This window comes from Octodon degus, unplaced genomic scaffold, assembly GCF_000260255.1.
Source record: "Octodon degus isolate 3935 unplaced genomic scaffold, OctDeg1.0 scaffold00009, whole genome shotgun sequence".
Classification (NCBI taxonomy): domain Eukaryota; kingdom Metazoa; phylum Chordata; class Mammalia; order Rodentia; family Octodontidae; genus Octodon; species Octodon degus.
Window position 1 is genome coordinate 12,304,602 of NW_004524585.1, and position 18,550 is coordinate 12,323,151.

General features: G+C 43.4%; 1 protein-coding gene across 3 annotated transcripts in view; it reads right to left on the bottom strand.

The window, feature by feature from the left end:
- Positions 1-1,714: 1,714 nt before the first annotated feature.
- Positions 1,715-18,550, bottom strand: part of Adipor1 (adiponectin receptor 1) — a 17,194-nt gene continuing 358 nt past the window's right edge. Inside the window, exons 1-8 of one of the 3 annotated variants that reach the window (XM_023708065.1) lie at positions 18,369-18,444; positions 9,963-10,196; positions 7,983-8,099; positions 7,277-7,448; positions 6,755-6,941; positions 4,919-5,106; positions 3,189-3,382; positions 1,726-2,598 (exon numbers count right to left, since the gene is read on the bottom strand). In XM_023708065.1, the coding sequence (XP_023563833.1) occupies positions 2,470-2,598; positions 3,189-3,382; positions 4,919-5,106; positions 6,755-6,941; positions 7,277-7,448; positions 7,983-8,099; positions 9,963-10,103 (1,128 nt within the window). In that variant the 5' untranslated portion in view covers positions 10,104-10,196; positions 18,369-18,444 and the 3' untranslated portion in view covers positions 1,726-2,469. Of the gene's footprint in view, positions 2,599-3,188; positions 3,383-4,918; positions 5,107-6,754; positions 6,942-7,276; positions 7,449-7,982; positions 8,100-9,962; positions 10,197-18,368; positions 18,445-18,550 lie in introns of those variants that run through there. The other 2 variants (XM_004625363.2, XM_023708068.1) reach the window with 2 other exon arrangements.

Below are 18,550 nucleotides of genomic sequence, written 5' to 3' on the forward strand. Positions count from 1 at the left end.
TTTTTTTTTTTTTTTTTTTTTGTTCTGGGCATTGAACCCAGGACCTTCACTCTGTTTTTTTTTTTTTTTTTTTTTTTTTTTTTTTTTTTTTTGAGACAAGGTCTATGTAGTTCAGATGGCCCTGGAACTTGTGGCGATCCTCCTGCCTCAGCCTCCCAAATGCTGAAATTAAAGCAATGCACCACCACGCCCAGCTGGTTTTTTAAGACAGGGACCATGTAGTCCAAGCTGGACTCCAGTTTGCAGTAATCTGCCTCAGCCTGCTGAATGAGATTACAGGTGTGTGCTAAGACACTCAGCTGATGTTGCCTTTTTAAAGTTTTTACCATATATGCATCTGTACCATTAAATTGCCATTAGTTTTAGAAATTTGCAAATTGTAAGTTATACCAGAATGTATTCTGTTATACATTGGCTTCCCTACTTTTCTTTCTACCCATCTTACTTCTGAGATGTAACTACATTGTTGCTATCACTGTAATTTATTTCACTGTTTTGAGACAGGGTTTCCCTAGCTCACTAAACTGCCCAGGCTGAGCTTGAACTAGCAATCCTCCTGCTTCAGCCTCCCAAAGTGCTGGGATCATAAGTATGCTACCATGCCTGGCTCTACAGCCAATATTCTTAGAGCAGTGTTTTTTTAAGTATGATTTGTTACCCATTCATGAGTTAGGAAAACAATTTAGGGGGTCAGAACTGGCATATTAAGTAACATGATAGATACCATACTCATAGTACTATTTCACTGAGTAATGCCCTACCCCACTTCATGATGCATGTTACAATGTGTATATACTCTAAGCAAATCAACAAAGTGATCCTTTCAGTGTGCCCAGCCACCAGTAGAATCTAGTCTGTTCCTTATCAGCTCCAGCACTCAGTATTATGCTTTTAAATTCATACCAATCTAGGGGCCGGGGAGATGGCTCAGTGAAATAAGCGCTTCCCTGGCAAGCGCAAGGATCTGAGTTCAATCCCCAGTTCTGCCAAAAAAAGAAAAAAAAAAAAAAAAAAAAGCTAGAAATTCATGCCAATCTGGTTGAGTGTAATGGTTTATCATTTTGGTTTTAATTTACATTTCCCCAAGTTGGGTGTGGTAGTGCATACCTGTAATCTCGGCACTCAGGAGGCTGAGGCAAGAGGATCATTGCGAGTTTGAGACCAGCCTGGGCTACAAAGTGAGCTCAAGGTTGGCCTGACCTGCATAGCGAGATCCTGTCTCAAAAAGACAAAAATAAAAATTTCCCCAATTACCATTTGAGGCATTCTAAGAAACTCTTCCTATTTGTTGGCCTGCAGATTAATTTGTAAAAGGATCATTTGTTTTCCCAGTTGTACAAACCTTGCCCAATATTTTTGAGAATCTTCTGATTACTAAATACTATTATGTAGTAATTTCTTGAGAAAAATAAGTTGTACTGGGGAGCTGATGGCAGGAATTCAATTAGGCTCATTCACTGACCTGTATGTACATGCCAGATAGTAAATATCTATGATTTAACTTTGCCTCAGGAGAATCTAGAATTACTGTAGGGTCTTTATGTTTCTTTTTTTTTTTTTTTTTTTTTTTTTTGTGGTGGAGCGGATCGAACTCAGGACCTTGTGCTTGCTAGGCAGGCACTTATGCCACTGAACTATATTCCCAGCCCTACCGCAGGGCCTTAATCCTTTACAGTTGTATGCATGTAGCTGAGATGAGGCATGTTAAATCTCCGAATGCCAAAGTGTCTTCTATACTTTCTTTTATTATTATCAGTCTTTGCATCAAGATACATAGCAATGATAGCAGGTTTCTTTTTAAAGCTTAGTATTAAATATTAAATATCCCCATTTTAATTTTACATTACTCTGCCAAAAAAAAAAAAAATTAAAACTCAAGTTATCTGAACCCTGGACACACTTCCATGATTAGCAGGGCTATGTAAAAGTTGGTGGCTTTATTCTTCCTGCTGTGTAAAGCAGATCTAGGCCCTAGAAAGATGGACCAGGTTATAATCGTTTTTGAAAAGTGTGCTACAAAAATGTATGGCCTGTTATAAGCCAGGTTACAAAGTAGGGATGGGGGGAAAGGAGGGACATTTTTCTTTCAGAAAAGGAAAAAAAAAAGAAAACCAATTTCTGAAGTGTCCCAGTCCATAATTTTTCCCAAAGTGGTTGGAGGAGGGGGGTAAAATCTCAACGTGAGCTTCAAAATTCTGTCTCTGGAGGGACCAGTAGTTGCTTTGCCGAGGAGGGTGCTGCAGAGCAGGGAGTGACTAGGTTGGCCCTCTGCACCCTCCCCAGCTGGACAATGGAAATGGAAAGTCTATGCTCAGAGGCTGTCAAGAGTGAGCTGACGCATGATTGGTACTGATTCTCTAAGAGGTTTCTTGTAGAAACAGACAACTCAGAGTCTTCCTCTCATTTCAGCAAGAAGTTGTCTTTAAAAGCACTTGGGAAGTTGCTCCTCCACCATGCGAGTGGGAAGGCTCAGAGCAGGGAGTCGTCAGTACAGCCACCTTCCAGGCCATAACGGAATTCCTGCAGGTTGGAGACCCCATAGAAGTGGACGAAGGCTGCTGCTACCACCAAGACGTGGAAAATCTGATGAGACTGGAACTGTAGGAATAAAAAAAACAGCTTTTGAAGATAATGGCAAAGGGGGATTAGAGCTAAGCGGGGGAGGGTAGAACTAAGGAGGAGAAAACATTTGGTTTTTTTTTTCAATCATAAAAGTGACATTTATCATAAAAATTTATTACTACACTTTTTGGTGGTGGTGGTGAGTTGAGAACAGGGTCTTGCTATGTATGTAGTTCAGGCCTTGAACTCACGTATACAGGCTGGCCTCAAACAGCAATCCTCCTGCCTCAGCATCCTGAGTGCTGAGTTTACAGGCATGTACCACCAGGCTCAGCTGTCAGAACATGTTTGCAGTACATAATAATTACATTCACTGTAGAGAATACATGTATATAGCACATTGATTCCCCTGCCCTCTACCCCTATCCTAGAAAAATTTAAAATGTGTTTATCAGAGATTTAACAATGGCTAGTTCCCGCCAGTATACATACCCATATCTTTTTTTTTTTTTTTTTTTTTTTGCCCAACTGTATCTGATCCAAGTCTCTTACCACCTTTTCAAAGATCTTTAACCTTGAGGTGGTCCCTCACCCCCTCAGGCCCCACTGGAAGAGTTGTTTCTTACCCATATGTCGAATTTTCCAGGAAAGAAGCGCTCAGGAATACGAGCAGCATAAAGGCCAGCGCCGGTGATATACATCACAGCCATGAGGAAGAACCAGCCCATCTGGCCCACGGTGGTGGCCTTGACAAAGCCCTCAGCAATAGTAAAGTGCATGGTGGGCACAACACCACTCAAGCCAAGTCCCAGGAACACTCCTGAACAGAGCAGACAGGAGATAGTCAAGCAGGAAAATAACTACTACATGGAAGGCTCTGCTACCCTACTAAGGAACCCAAATGTTTGTGGTGAGCAATGTAATTATTTTTGAGTGAACAGTACATGTTTAGAAAGCTTAGCCTAAAAATGGGTCAGCAGCTGGCAGATAGTTCTTATATATCCAGGATGGGAAGGAGGCACACCTCATATTTTTCATTATCTTGTAAGGAGTGCAGGCAAAAATCTTATGTCAAGTCAGGCATGGTGGCACAGGCTTATAGTCCTACCTATTCAGAGCCAAGGCAGGAGGACTTGAAGCCAGCCTGGGCAACCCAGTAAGACTTGTCTCACAGAAAAAATAGCACCAAAAGGTTGGGCCTAGCATAAGCAGCACCCTGGGTTTAAGCCCTGGGTTGGAGCCCCAGCACTGCAGGAAAAAAAATGTCAGGATTCTCTGATAGATGATTTGGGTACAGATCCTAGAAGACAGGGCTTCAGCTGGCTCCAAAGCCAGAGAAGAGGTCTCCTACTGGGGACATAAAAAAGACTTAAGATGGATTGATATAGCCAGGTGAGCAGCTGTCCGTAGTTCCTGGGACATACCAATAAAGCAAGAAGAGAAAAATGGATATTGTCCAAATAGCAGTACACCACAGAGCCAGGGTGCAGGGACTACCTTCTCCATCTTTGTAGACCGGCTTGTTTAAGCATAGTGCCTGCCAAATGCTTGGTGCCTGATAAATATTTAATTATTTTAGCTGAAAGTTAAAACATAGCAGATATTAAGTCTAAAGGGAGTGATTGTGATGGTGCACAGCCTGTAATTCTGGCACTCAGGAGGCTGAGGCAAGAGGATTACTGCAGGTTTGAGGCCGGCCTGGGCTACACAGTGAGGTCAAGGCCAGGTTAGACTACATAGTGAGTCCCTGTCTCAAAAACAATTCTAAAAGAGCTAAAACTATAGAAATTTGTGGTATCGTAATTAATCAAAGCTGGGACCGGGGAGATAGCTCAGTAGAATAAGCGCTTGCCTGGCAAGCTCAGGGTCCTGAGATCAATCCCTGGTTCCACAAAAAAAAAAAAAAAAAAGTAAAGCTTCAAGTGAGAATCCATCTGAGACAACATACAGAGCTCCTGCTCTTGGCTATTACACTGTTACCAGTGTTCATGCTCAAGGTCTTTTTTCTCTGACCACTCTGGGCTTTCCACTTTCCTAATAAAATGTCTATGTTTTATTTTAATCTCTTACTGACTAGTAATATCTGCTACTTAGGATTCAGGTCCCTAAAAGGTCTGTGCTTGCTGTATTTTTTTAACTCTCTTAAATATAAAGCACTGATATTTATGCTTGTATCTAATTGGCTGGTCCAATAATAATCTGTCCTATTATCAAACAACTGAAATACAGAATTCATGTGACTGACCTTTGGAAATTCATGCTATGGTGAAAATTGTAAACATGTATGAGGTACTAGTGAGGTTCCCAAACTGCAAACCATACAGCTGACTTGAGGTTTGTCTGGTTCCCTGCTTACCTGCTCTTGTCTGCCGGTGCTTAGGAGTGGCAAACCGGTCCCACTGTGCTACAATGATGGCAGAAATGCCCAGGACACAGACGATGGAGAGGTAGATGAGCCGAGGCTGTGGGGAGCAGTAGAAGGAATAATAGAGCCAGGGGACAAAGCTCCCCATAATCAGTAGAGCAATCCCTGAATAGTCCAGTCTAAAACACAACCACAAAAATGAAGTGAATAAGTGAAAGAAATGAAGGGATCTCCTGACTTTGTTCTCTACACACTCCCAGAATTGACCACCCCCAGTCTCTTATTTCCTATACAATCTATCCCACTGCCTGGATTAAAGCTTCACCAGGCCAAACATTTTCACTGTACAGTGGAAAGTCAAGAATCTTTGCTAGTGCTGGCCAGATAGCTCAGCAAATTAAAGTGCCTGCTTAGGCAGAATGCAGCGGCTGGGGTTTGATCCCCTGCATGCTGTGCTGGCCCTGCCCCCAGGGCGCACTGAGACGGCACGGTGGCGCACATCTGTAATACTAGTGCTTGGGAGGCTGAAAATAGGAGGAGCACTAGGAGTCTGAGGCCAATCTGTGTAGTGAGTCCCTGTAGACCATTCACTAAATACAAAAAAAAAATCTCTGCTTGCGGAACTCCATCTCTTTTCTTGGGTCTCCTAATAGATACTTGAATTTAGAAGTCTCTCACAACCCAGCTGGTTCCCAGCATCACAGAAAGGGCTTTGAATAATCCTTCACTCCCATAGAGCCAGTTCTAAAACAAAATTTGACTGGGAACACAGGTATATAGTGAGTCCCTCATGAGTTTCATACAGGGAGAATGGTTGTATGTCAGAACTGTTCATGATTCAACAAAATGATTTTTCTTAATTTTTTATTCATTTTAATGAGAAAAAATATCAATGCAACAGTTAAAGTGATTCTTACATAAGTACCCTGTGAAACTTTGCAACTCATGACTTACTCTGAGAGTACACTACTTGATTTTATTTTTACTTTTGAGTCACAGTGTCCCTTTGTTGCCCAGGCTGGCTTCAAACTTCTGGGCTCAAGAAATCATTGTGCCTCAGCTTACCAAGCAGCTAGGACTGCAAGTGCAAGCCTTCACACTTGCAGTACCTCTTTTATAATGAACTCCTGCTACCAGTGTTATTGGGAAAACAAAATAACTTATCACCACCATTACCAAAGTCAACAATAACAAAAACAAGCATATAAATAGAACCCCAGGCTCAGAGCAGGGGACTAGGGAAAGCGCCAGATGGACTCCTGGGCTTCCAGCAATGCCTGGGCAGCAAAGATAAGCTTTACTTGACTTGTGGGGAGGAGACTCCTGCCACACCAGACTCTGGCTTCCACCAGAAAGTACTAGTATTGGGTACAAGGTCTTGGAAAGCAAGGGTGTTTCACAAGTTAGTACTTTTTAGGAAGCAAGTATATTCCACAGTCAGTTTATACCTATCAAGGAGACTAGTCAATTTTTTCATAAAATGTTCAGAGATTGTTCTAATGGTGTTTGTAAATAGGATATCAAGTCCGCATCTTGTACAGCAATTAACCACTAAGAAGAATACATGCAGTATATTAATTATTGAAACTGTCCTACCGATTTGATTTGAAACTGTCTCATTGCTATTTGTTTATCAATAAATTATGGCAAAAAAAAAAAAGACCTAAAAAAAAAATGTTTAGAGATAAGTTTCAACACCTTGCTGTATGTATAGAACAGGAACCTTTTCCTTAGGTACCTCAGGGCCTCTTTGGGAGTTCTAGGGATTTCCAGTGCCCAGTTAGTGTGACAACTGTGCACATGGTCTATGCTGTTTTTTCAACTCACTTGGAAAAAGTCCGAGAGACTTTCTCTGAATGGCAATAGACGGTGTGAAAGAGCCAGGAGAAGCTGAGGCAGAGCACTGCACCCAGAAAGAACATCCCAAAAACCACCTTCTCCTGTAGTGGGGCCATGAAGTACATATTTGGTCGGAGCATGGTCAGGATTCCCAAAAAGAGAAAGAGCACAAAACCTGCAGGAGGGAAAGAAAAGGAAACCTGTGAGGGCAAAAGAAACACATGTGTGACAGCTAACAGCTTTCTAGCCATCAACGATGAGGTAAGTTGTGGAAACCATGGTCAGAAACCTCAGGAAAAATGGCCACATTTATTCAAACTCATACAAAGACCTGCTTTCGAAATGCAGGCACTTTGTTTTCACAATGAGAAATTCTGAATGAGTCAGCTCTATTTAAACAGTTCTACTACAAATCCTAAGAGAACTGTCTAGTCCTCATGGTGTACTTGTTTCTAACCTTTCTGCCTTTAGTCTTTTCACACTGTACTCTTCCCTATGCAAATCACTCACCAAGTAGATGGGTCCAGATGTTGCCAGTTTCTGTATGGATACGGAAGATGCTCTTGAAGCAAGCCCGAAAGGAGGGCATGGGTGGTCTGTGGCCATGTAATAGGTAGTCATTGTCCTTTAGCCAGTCAGGGAGCACATCATATGGGATGACCCTCCAGCGTCCCTCCCAGACCTAGGATACATACAGCATGTCTAGGAAGGGCCCTAAAGAATGCTGGCTTTCCCTGGGACACATCCCAAAGGGAAACCAGTTGGGAGGATGTCAGCCTGGATGGTTCCTGCTCACAGTGGAGAACCAGTCTAGACCAGCAGATAGTCAAGATACAGCACAACAAAAGAGATACAAAGGAATAGAAAGAAGTTCAAGTACTTCCCCAAGTACATATTTTGTTGTTTCAAAAATATTTCAATATGTATGCTAATTTTTTTCTATTTATACTACTAGTTTATCTTAGTTTATTGAAAAGAAAGTTTCGTTGAGGGCTGGAGCTATGTAATTCAGCAGCACAAGTGTCTGCCTGGCAAGTGCAAGGCCCTAAGTTCAATTCCTAGTACCAAAAAAAAATTTTGTTTTATCTGTTTCTTTTTTATAAGTATCTTTGGCTTACGTCACAGCCAAAAAACAAGCCCTTACAGAAATAAAAGTACTTTGGCCCTGGGCAAGCCTGCTGCCCCTCCCCTCCCAGGGTGAAGCTCCAGGCTGCACCTTATACACAAACTCTTCCATCTTCTCCATGGCATGGTGGGCCTGCAGGGGGAGTGTCAGCACCCGCACCTCCTCCTCTTCTTCCTGGGGCACAGGGCATGTTTGCTCATCTTCGGTCTGTGGGAAAAAAAACCCAACAATCAAAATTTCAGGGGGTCACCCCATAAACTGGATGCTCTCTCCTCATTTTGAGAGAGAGCATCTCACTGAATAGTTCAGGCTGGCATTGAACTCAGTAGGTAGCTCAGGATGGCCTCCAATTCAGGTGCCCTCTATAACCCCTCCAAAGTGCTGGGGTTATAGGTGTGCACCACCACACCCAGCTAAACTGGACCTTTCTTGATCACAGAAATCCAAATGCAACATGTTCTAGCCAGTTTCGATCCTACTTACTGAGTTCACAGTACTATAGTTCAAGGCTTATTAATAGTTTAAGTGCTGGAATGAAAGTTCTATTCAGCATGGAGGGACACAGGATTGGTACTCCAGGCCTAGGTATTCTTTACCAATGAATGACCTTTTCTCTGGAGCATGTGATTCTTCACATTCCTCCATTTTCCCAAGTTTTACTCTTCCAGGCTACTAATTTTCTCTCTCTTTCTTCCTTTCTTTTGTTCTTTCTTGTGGCCAGCTCAGCCCAGCTTGGGGCAGTCCCTGTGCCTAACTAAGCTTGCCTAAGCAGGTACTTTATTTCACTGAGCTATCTCGCCTGACCAGGTCACTAATTTTCTTTTCTTTTTTTACTAATTTTCAAAATAATGAAAAAGACACATAGTCTCTTAAGATTTTCTTAACAACAATCCTATCTTTGTTTTTTAATCTTCTACTTATTTATTTATTTAGTATAGGGTCTTGCTATGTGAATTAGACTTGTAGTGATCCTCCTGGCTCAGCCTCCTGCACTGGGCTTACAAGTATGTACCACCATGCCCAGTTTCCATGGCTGACTCAGTGTGCCTGGGTAGCATAGCATGTGGTAACAGGGATCAAACCTGGGTCCTTCTGCTTGCCAGGCAGGCGCTTAGACCGCCAAGCTATCTTCCCAGTCCAACAAGTCTATCTTTCATGCTTGTCTTTTCACTGACTCTGGGGATGCTGGCATGACTGCAACTCTGTGTCCGCGGCAACTCTCCAGAGTACTTGAGTTTCTGCATTGTTTTCATACCAAGCAGCACTGACTCTTGGGCCTAGTGACTAGGTACACCTGGGAGAGCACATGCCCATGAAGGAGAGAAACCATCCTCTGAGTCCCAGGGCTGCAGACCATGGAGAAGGGAAGCCTGGCAGCTCAACTCTTTCTTTGGCCTATGGTCCCACTCTCTTGTGGGGGCACTCTCTTTTGTCCCTCTTAGATTTCGTGATGCACATTCTGGTCTGCCTACCCCAACAGCTATTCTCTCTCCTCCTAAAGTACAAAGTCATTGGTTTCATTTAGAATGGCAGTGTCACTGCAGTTTTATTCAGGCCCAAATTAAAAGGTATTTCCTGACCTTCACTGCAGTTAAATATATGTATACAACTAAGTTCTGGCCTAAGTGTTGATGAGTCCCTCCTGATGCTGTCTTTAAAAGGCAGGTTCACCCCGCCTCCTCTTCCCTCCTTCCTGATGGGTACACCAAGCCTATGAGGGAGGAGCAATGCAGGGCCTGATGATAGCAGAGCCTCCCTATCAGCCTTGCATTAGTTACTTCCAGAACCCTTTTTACTTGAGACAGACTTCTCATTTGTCAAAACTGTAGGGATTTTTGTTATATACAATCAACCCTAACCCAAGGTGACTGCTTTCTACCTAGTCACAGAAATTTAGATTTCAGTGTGCTATTCAGTGGAGTTACAGAGTGCCAACCATTTAGGGGGAATGAATACACCAATACTTACAGTAGGAAAATCAGACAAAAAAGATACTTATGGACCTAAATAGAGATACTCCCAGAGAGCATGAAGTAAGACTTTGAAAAGCAGATTGAAAAGACAACTTACTTTGGTTGGGTTGGCGATTGTTCGCTTGCCCTTCTCTTCTAGTAGAGGTCCCAGTTCAGCCAGTTCCACTGTGTCATTTTCCCTGTTACTGGCAGGAGTCCCATTGCCCTGTGCCACCACAGATCCTTTGTGAGAAGACATCTGGCTGGTACCTCAAGGCTTTGCAGCTTCGGCTTGGGGTAGGTTGGGGTCTCTCAGCCCCAAGGGGCAGAGATCTCCCTGTGATGGCAGACACTAAATGAAAACACAAACACAAAACATCGTCATTTATTCCTTACCATTCCATTTCCATAATGCAGTGAAGACACAGCTACTCAGCCCATACCCTATTCTAATTGTAGAAGGTAGTCCACTGCTTAAATCTATTCCTTGTCCTCTCTTTCACCCTTTACCTAGAATTTCCCAAGTCTGAAATTCTAATAAGGCTGAAAATATAAGTAACACCAAGTTGCTTGCCTTCACAGGAGCTATGCTTTTTGCACCAAACTGTCACTACAGAAAAACAGGTACCCATTCCAGAGTTCTTCCTGCAGGAATAGAGTCCGTTTACTGACAAAAGTCTTTGTCTGCATTTCTAAAACTCATTCTGCTTAGCTTTGAGAGTTAGAAACAAAAAGCTAGCACCTGGCTAGAATTACAAGATCCTCCAGGTTTAGAAATCACTAAGTAACGGGGCTGGTGAGATGGCTCAGTGGTCTAAAGCACCTATTTAAAACAAGCTTAGCAAAGCACAGGGACCGCCGTTCAATCCCCCAGCACCACATGCCAGCCAGCCCCTGCCCCCTGGTGGGCTGAGCTGAGCTGGCCACACACACACACACACACACACACACACACACACACACACGCATAAATAAGAAATAAAAAAAATAAAAAAAAATAAAGAAATCACTAAGTACCAAATAAACTCAGCTGAACTTTATGTACGGACTTTATGATCTGACAACTGTATTTTGCATACAAAAGGAATATGGCATAGGATGGAAACTCAGTGATTAATTTATCTGCAGTATCTACTAATTCTATTTTAGACTAAGAGCTTTGGTTCAACACTTGGATAACAAGCTTTCATCACTTCTCTTCTTTTTTAAAAAATCTTTATTTGGTACAGGGTCTTGCTATGGAGCTCAGACTGGTAGAGATCCTCCTGTCTCAGCCTCCTGAGTCCTGGGATTACAGGCATGTGCCACCATACCCACTTTTTTTTTTTTTTTAAACCAGGAATCAAACTCAGGACCTTGTGCTTGCTAGGCAGGCGCTTGTACCACTAAGCTATATCCCTGGCCCCATATCCATTTCTTGGTGCCTGGTATGGCACACCCAGGTTCCAGGGCCAGCACAGCATATGGTACTGGGGATTAAACCTGAGTCCTTGCACTTGCCAGGCACGTACTTAAGACCACCAAGCTATCTCCCCAGCCCCCACTTCTCTTCCTGAAGCAAGCAATAAATTACCTGGAAGCAGGAAGCTCAAATAAGGAGGCAGCCAGCCCCATGTTTGCCCTTTGCCACACACATATCTAATAACTGGATCCACAAGAGCTTGTCACAACAACCACAGACCTTAACCTAAGCCTCAAATGAGTTTTCTACTTGCTGAAACACTGCCACACAGATCCTTCGGAAAAACCAGAGAAACCTTGACTTCAGTTTTCTAAGCAGTTTCAGAAACAACCTGTATTTTGAGCCAAACTGTAGGAAGTGAATTTTAATCAGGTGGGAGGGAAGTGTAAATAATACAGAACAGAGAGGAAAAGTTTCCAAAGATTTCTACTGTACTGTAAATTACTGGTTCCTCCCTTCTCCCTCTCAAGAGACAAAAACTAGAGACAAAATAAATGACCATAGCTAGAATCTTAGCATTTTCTTGTACTGTTACCAAGCTCCTGGAACCAAAGGACAATGGAAAGGCAGCCTGGCAGGGTTGTACACTATGGAAAGCAACAGCCTACAGAGCCAGCTCTGACATTGGGAAGTAAACATGACTTTCTCCCCAGAGACAGTCACTACTTGGTTGCTCACTATGCATAATATTCCTGAAATCTTGCACTAGTTTTACTCAAAATAATCCTAATTCCTTCTCAAGGATTATAATTGGATATATGCAGTCAGGTGTGATAGTTAATTTTACGTGTCAACTTGAGTAGATTAAATGGTACCCAGATAGTTTGCAAAACATTATTTCTGGTTATATCAGTGAAGGTGTTTCAGGAAGATCTGCCCTCACTCAATGTGTGTGTGTGCTTCTTTAATCAGGTGTGGGTACAGACAGAACAAACAGGGACAGAAAAGACGAATTTTCTCTCTTCAAGCTCTAACACCCAAGCTGGTACCCTGGCCTGCCCTCAAACAAAGAACTCTGAAGTTCTTTGGCTTTCGGACTCTGCCACTTGCACCAGCGGCTCCTTAGGGTCTCAGGTATTCAGCCTTGTACTGAGAGTTACAAATTGGCTTCCTTGGTCCTGAGGCCTTCAGTCTTGAACTGAGTCATCCTGCTGGCTTCCCTGGTTGTGTAGTTTGCAGACATGTTTTATCAAAGTTGCCTCCACATGCATGCGAGTCTATTCCCCTAATAAATCCTCTCTCCTCTATTGGGCATTGCCTGCCTGGCTTCCTATCTTTCTCCTATTGTTCTCTCTACCCCAGTGCTTTAATGTGCCCTCAAGTGAGGCAACCCTCAAATTTCAGAAGTCATGGTCACACTATATTCAACCTACAGAGCACAGCTGAAAGCAACAGGCAAATCCAGTTCAAGAGTCAAAAACAACTTGCTATACAGCAAACCTTTATATGGTGTCAACACAAAGACAGTTCCTCTTCCTGACAAGGACAGATGCCAGCACACACAAAGTCAACAATTGACAAGCTCAAGAACAGGAAACTGGAGGCCTCTGAAAACCTCAAGGGACAGGCAACCCATGTGAGCATAAACATTGGGAAATCTTTCTTAATAGCTGACCTCAAAACATATTTCTTCAAAACAAAGTACTACTGAATAAACAGCTTTACTGTTTATAAAATCATTTATAACACTGAGCAAAAAAATACAGATAACTTTGGGGTACCTTTAAGAAATCTAAAAAGTGGAGTACACTTTGGTTATATTACCGCTGCCCATAATGTAGACTGGCTATCACAGCAGAAAACAAAACAAAATCAACCACCTAAGATTCTGGGATGCAGCACTACATAGGTGATCATAAAGTGATACGTATGCAGTTATTTTGATCAGAACTCATTATTTGGGTTTTCGGCTTTCAGCTAGGAGGAGGCTAAGGTGCAACTTTCTTCGGTTGTCCCGAAGCTGGGTTCATCTGACACCAGCCACCTCCAGCATGCTGCCCAAGTTCGATCCCAACAAGATCAAAGTCCTGTACCTGAGGTGCACCAGTGGCAAAGTCAGTGCCATGTCTGCCCTGTCCCCCAAGACTGGACCCTTGGGTCTGTCTCCAAAAAAAGTGGGGGATGACATCACCAAGGTAACTGGTGACTGGAAGGGTCTGTGGATTATGGTGAAACTGACCATTCAGAACAGACAGGCTCAGACTAAAGTGGTGCCTTCTGCCTCTGCCCTGATCATCAAAGTCCTCAAGGAGCCAACAAGAGACAGAAAGAAGCAGAAAAACATTAAACACAGCAGAAATATCACTTCTGATGAGATTGTCAACACTGCCCAACAGATGCAGCACTGATCTTTAGCTAGAGAACTTTCTGGAACCATTTAGGAGATCCTGGGGACTGCCCAGTCTGTGGGCTGCAACGTGGACAGCCAGCACCCTCATGACATAGATGACAACAACAGCATTGTCAAGTGCCCAGATGGCTAGGCAGCCTAAGAAAATACGTCAATAGATAACCTGACCTAAAAAAACAAAACAAAACAAAAAACAAAAAACCCTCATTATTTTGAAAAGAATCAATGAACGGGGGAGATGCTAGCCAATAAGTGTATGAGCTAGCTTCTTGTTACTGGCCCTCATCTCTGTCTTTACTTGTGTTGCAAGGCTTTCTCGTACCTCTTTCCCCACAATGTGCCAACATATTCAATGAATATTTAACAAATGCATTTAATCCTAGGACTCTAAGACCTTGCGAAAATATGAAGTTAAATTCAAATTGTTTTGTCACCATCTTTAAAGAACCTATAATTAGATGGCATAAGGCAGTGATATCCAAATTAAGTCATACAGGACTAGGGTGTAGCTCAGTGGTAGAGTGCTTGCCTAACATGCACAAGGCCCTAAGTTCAATCACCAGTATCACACACAAAAAAAGCAAATTAAGTAATACAATTTCATTCCTCCAGGAGGGTAGAGGAGACAGAGAACCCCTTAACTAGAAAAGCCACCCACTAAATTCAGTTATTTTCAGTGCTGTGTATTTATTTTACAGAGGCAATGTGAATATAGAGAAACTTAAAAGTTGGACAATTAGGATCTAAACATTAGAAACAGCTTGGTATTCTTACTAATTTCTTTATTTGAACCAAAAAGATTTTATCCCAAGTCTCTTGGCTATCATCAAAAATGTTCTCCTTTTTCAGTTCAAATCATTTCTGTTAGCTCTTTCTTCCAGGTTCTACACCAGCTTGTACTTCCATCTTCTAGACCCAGAGTCACCAAACCTAACACTCATCCCAGTCATGTCATAAATCAGCCATCAGTTATACCTCATCACACAAAATACATCATCATGCATTAAAGTACATACAATGGAGGTCAGTGGAGAGCATGTCATCCTAGTGAGCAAAGTCCACTGTCCAGCTTGGTCTTCTAAACTGTAGCAACATAGAGACAGGAAAGGGAGACTGGGATCGGAGTTCTGGCAACAAAGAAGAGCAAGTAATACTGGGGCACTGAAAATGGCACTTCTACAGGGAAGACCACTCACAAACAACTTTTACAAGTGTTTTAGTCTTACATAAAATCAGCACAAACCCCTAAGGTATAGAATAGGAGACAGGACAGCCAAAGTATACTTGGACTTTCTGCCAGCTTTCTACGTCTTTATGTATTTTATAGGAAACATCTTTCCTCTCCAACTTGCCACACCCAACACAGACGATTATAATTGAGCCGAACATTACTGAGTACATTTTTGATGGGATTGCTTCAACTCAAGCTCATAATCATTGGCACTAAACTTTCCAGTGGGATAAGCCTAAATATTGGACAGCAAAGCTGTGGAGGCAGGGGGATGTTTGTTCTACTAGTAGGATAATCCTAGCCAAACTTAAGAGAAAAATTGAATCTTAATCACCAGCCACTTATTTTGAGTTATTTCCCTAACCGTTTTTTGGAAACATTTATTCTATGAATCAATTTCCGAGTTTCCAGGCTAAGATGACACATTCTTCCTCTGGAATCAGAGGATCAACGCCTCTAGTTTTTGTTGTAGATTCCTGAGCCCTTAGAGATTCTGTGGGTAGGCTCTATGTGTGGCTTGATTCTCGCTGCTCTAAATTAAGACCAGCAAAGCAGTATAGACAAAGAATCATCTCCTCCATGTACTCTTTTAGGGAGGTTAGTTTCACAGATCTGTGTGGGGAAAATGAGTCAATGCAAAGGTCTATGTGTGAAATCACCAAACTGTAGTCCCGGGCCCTCAGCTCCTTTACTTTATGCCAAATGTCCCTGACTTAGAATCTAAAGGAGAAAAATCACAACCTAACTTGGCCTTTGTAGATCTTCTCCAGTTAAAGCTATCCCAAAAAAAGGGGGCCTCAGATGGGTGTGGTGGTACACACTTAGAATCCCAGGACTCAGAAGGATCACCTCGAGTTCAAGGATAGACTGGACTACACAGTAAGACCCATCTATATTTAAAAAAAAAAAAAAAAAGAAAGGGGCTTCAGGTCTTTTTTTAAATGCATTTTATTTACTTTGGTTTCTTTTTTTTTTTTTTTTTGTACAGGGGCTCATTAGGCAGCTAGGACTCATAGTGATCTTCCTGTTTTCTGCCTCGCCAGCACTGGGATTACAGGCCTGCACCACCACACCTGGTCTCGGTGGCTGGTTCAGTGCCCCTGGGGTGGGTTAGTGCCACACATGATGCCAGTGATCAAATCTCTGGTCACCTGCGCTTGCCTAAGAAGGTGGTTAGTCTACTGAGCTATCTTGCCAACCCTTCAGGTCTTTTTGATCTCAGAGACAAGAAAAATTTCCTCATGCAACAATTACAACAAAACCCAATAGACATATGAGGGATTTTTCACACCAGCTGCTGTTATTAATACCATCTTTAAAATATTCTACAGATACAAGGTCAATATTATCACTATACAATGACTACAATATAGCAATCACTTTATACTGGTATAATTAGAGATCCCAGGGAAACAAAAGCAAAGTAGATGCATGCCTGAGAGCCAATCATTTGGAACTAGTTTGGCTACCGGGCATGTTCCAGGATCTTTCCAATTTAAGATGGCTACAAACTTTACAATCGCACTTCAAAAATTTTTCAGCATTCGTCTTCTATCTCCTAGGAATTAAAGAAGTCAGAGACATGCAATGGTTGATGACCTCTATTTTAAGAGGGAGAAATAACTGTGGTCTTCTAATAACACTGCTCTAAGGCTGAGTGCCATTAAGTGCTGAAGGAATTTAGATGAAAAGCTCAATTTCAGCTGACCAGCAAAATTCTGTGGAAGGATTTTAAGACAGGATATTGACCAGCAGAGAAAGGAAGAAGGTATTGCAGGAGGGTAGCTGGTGTAAATTAGGGCACAAAAGAACATGGGCCCCAGCCCAGCCTGGTGGGGCACACCTGTAATCCCAGTACTCTCTGGGGCAGTATTGCTGCAAGTTTGAGACCAGCTTGGGCTACGTTGTGAGTTCAAGGGCTGCCTGAGCTACCCAGAGACCCTGTCTTAAAAGACAAACATAAACGGGCCCACCAGATAGCTCAGTGGATTAAAGCGCCTGCTTAGGCAGACACAGAGGCCAGGGGTTCAACCCCCCCCCCCCCCCCCCCCCCCCCCCCCCCCCACCCCCGCCCCTCAACCCCGCATGCGATGGCAGCCCCACCCCTGGGCCCCGCTGAGATGGCAATTGAGACTAGGTGATTGAGACTGGGTGTGGTGGCACTGCACCTGTAATCCCAGCTCTTGGGAGGCTGAAAACCAGGAAGGATCAGTACAAGTCGGATCCGTGAGGTGAGACCCTGTACTAAATATATTAAACAAACAAAGAACACAAAGAATACAGCCCCTAGGGCAGTAACACTTTTCCATACTGGAATCTTGGACAAGTCAAATTAAGGCCACACTGCAGAAACGAGACAATCTAAAAGGCCCCTTAAGGTAACATACTTAGCCACTGACAATCAGGGAGGCTCCTGGAATTAATGTTGCTTCCCGTTTTCTGACGCTCCCACATGCAGGTAAGTGGTCATTTAGTCCTTAGGAAATCATGCAATTTCTTGACCACTGAGAATACAATGCTTCAGATTCCAGTCTGCAATTAGATATAGTTTTTTTTTTTTGTTTTTTTTTGTTTTTTTTTGTTTTTTTGAAGTTCTACCTTAGGACGGAACTGCACAGATAACGCCAACTTTAAAAACTGATTTCCAAGTACCAATCGCAATATGAATACACAGAAATGATCCCTGTTACAAAAAAAAATTTAGTGGCTGCAAGCCGGGAACCCTGACATTGCAATCTGTTCAGCACCACAATGTCTAAATTCCTGCCAGCGTAAGACACTACAAAATCTCAGAAATAGCAGTTGCACGCTCAGCCCACCCTGCCTATACCAGAAGAGAAAAACAATGAACAAAACCTACTACAACTTCACCTTAGAAAGAACCAGCCATTACCATCTTCTCTGGATAGAAGAGTGACCTACATAGTCACCTCTGTGTGTTCCAGACCATCTTCCAAACACTGGAGGGAAACACCATGATAAACCCACAGAGTACATGCCTCCTCCTGCCCAGGCGACATCTGGAACTGTGTGTGGAAAATCTGCTCTGTCAGTTTCCCATTCTCCCAGGAAGCACCAAAAACGGAGGGAAAGCAACTACTTTGTTTTCCTAAAAATCCGAGAGCTTAAGGACCCAAATTCTCAAACATAAAATTCTAGGTTTCTAAGAGAATGAAGTTTCGGTTTTCCCTAAAGTACAGTTCTTTAGCCTTTACTCCTAAATTCCAGCTTTCGGATTACCGTAAACCACAGACTGTCCACGAACCTCCCTTTCGAACCCATCACGGTGGGGTGCTGTCACAGTTCCACCGCCGGGTCGGATGGTCTCACAGAGCGCGTGGGTTCTGCGACCCAGGTCCCCACCAGCCCCCACCCGCACTCGCGGGCTCAGCTCCAGTGGTCGCTCGCCTTCTGTCCAGGCCGGAACACGGGAGCCTCAAACTGCCCCCCTACTCCGCGAGGCGGGACTCAGGGCACTCACCCGGCTGCTGCGAGCCACGGACAGCCGGGCCGGCCGGCCGAGTGGTCCAACCGCACGCAGGCTGCGCCCCGCAAGCCGCCCGGAGGCGGCGCGCGTGGGAGGGGCCAGAAATGTTTACGGCGCGCGCGCGGGGAAGCCCGAGGCCCGGCCGGCTCCCGCGCGGCGTCGGGACCCGCGGGACC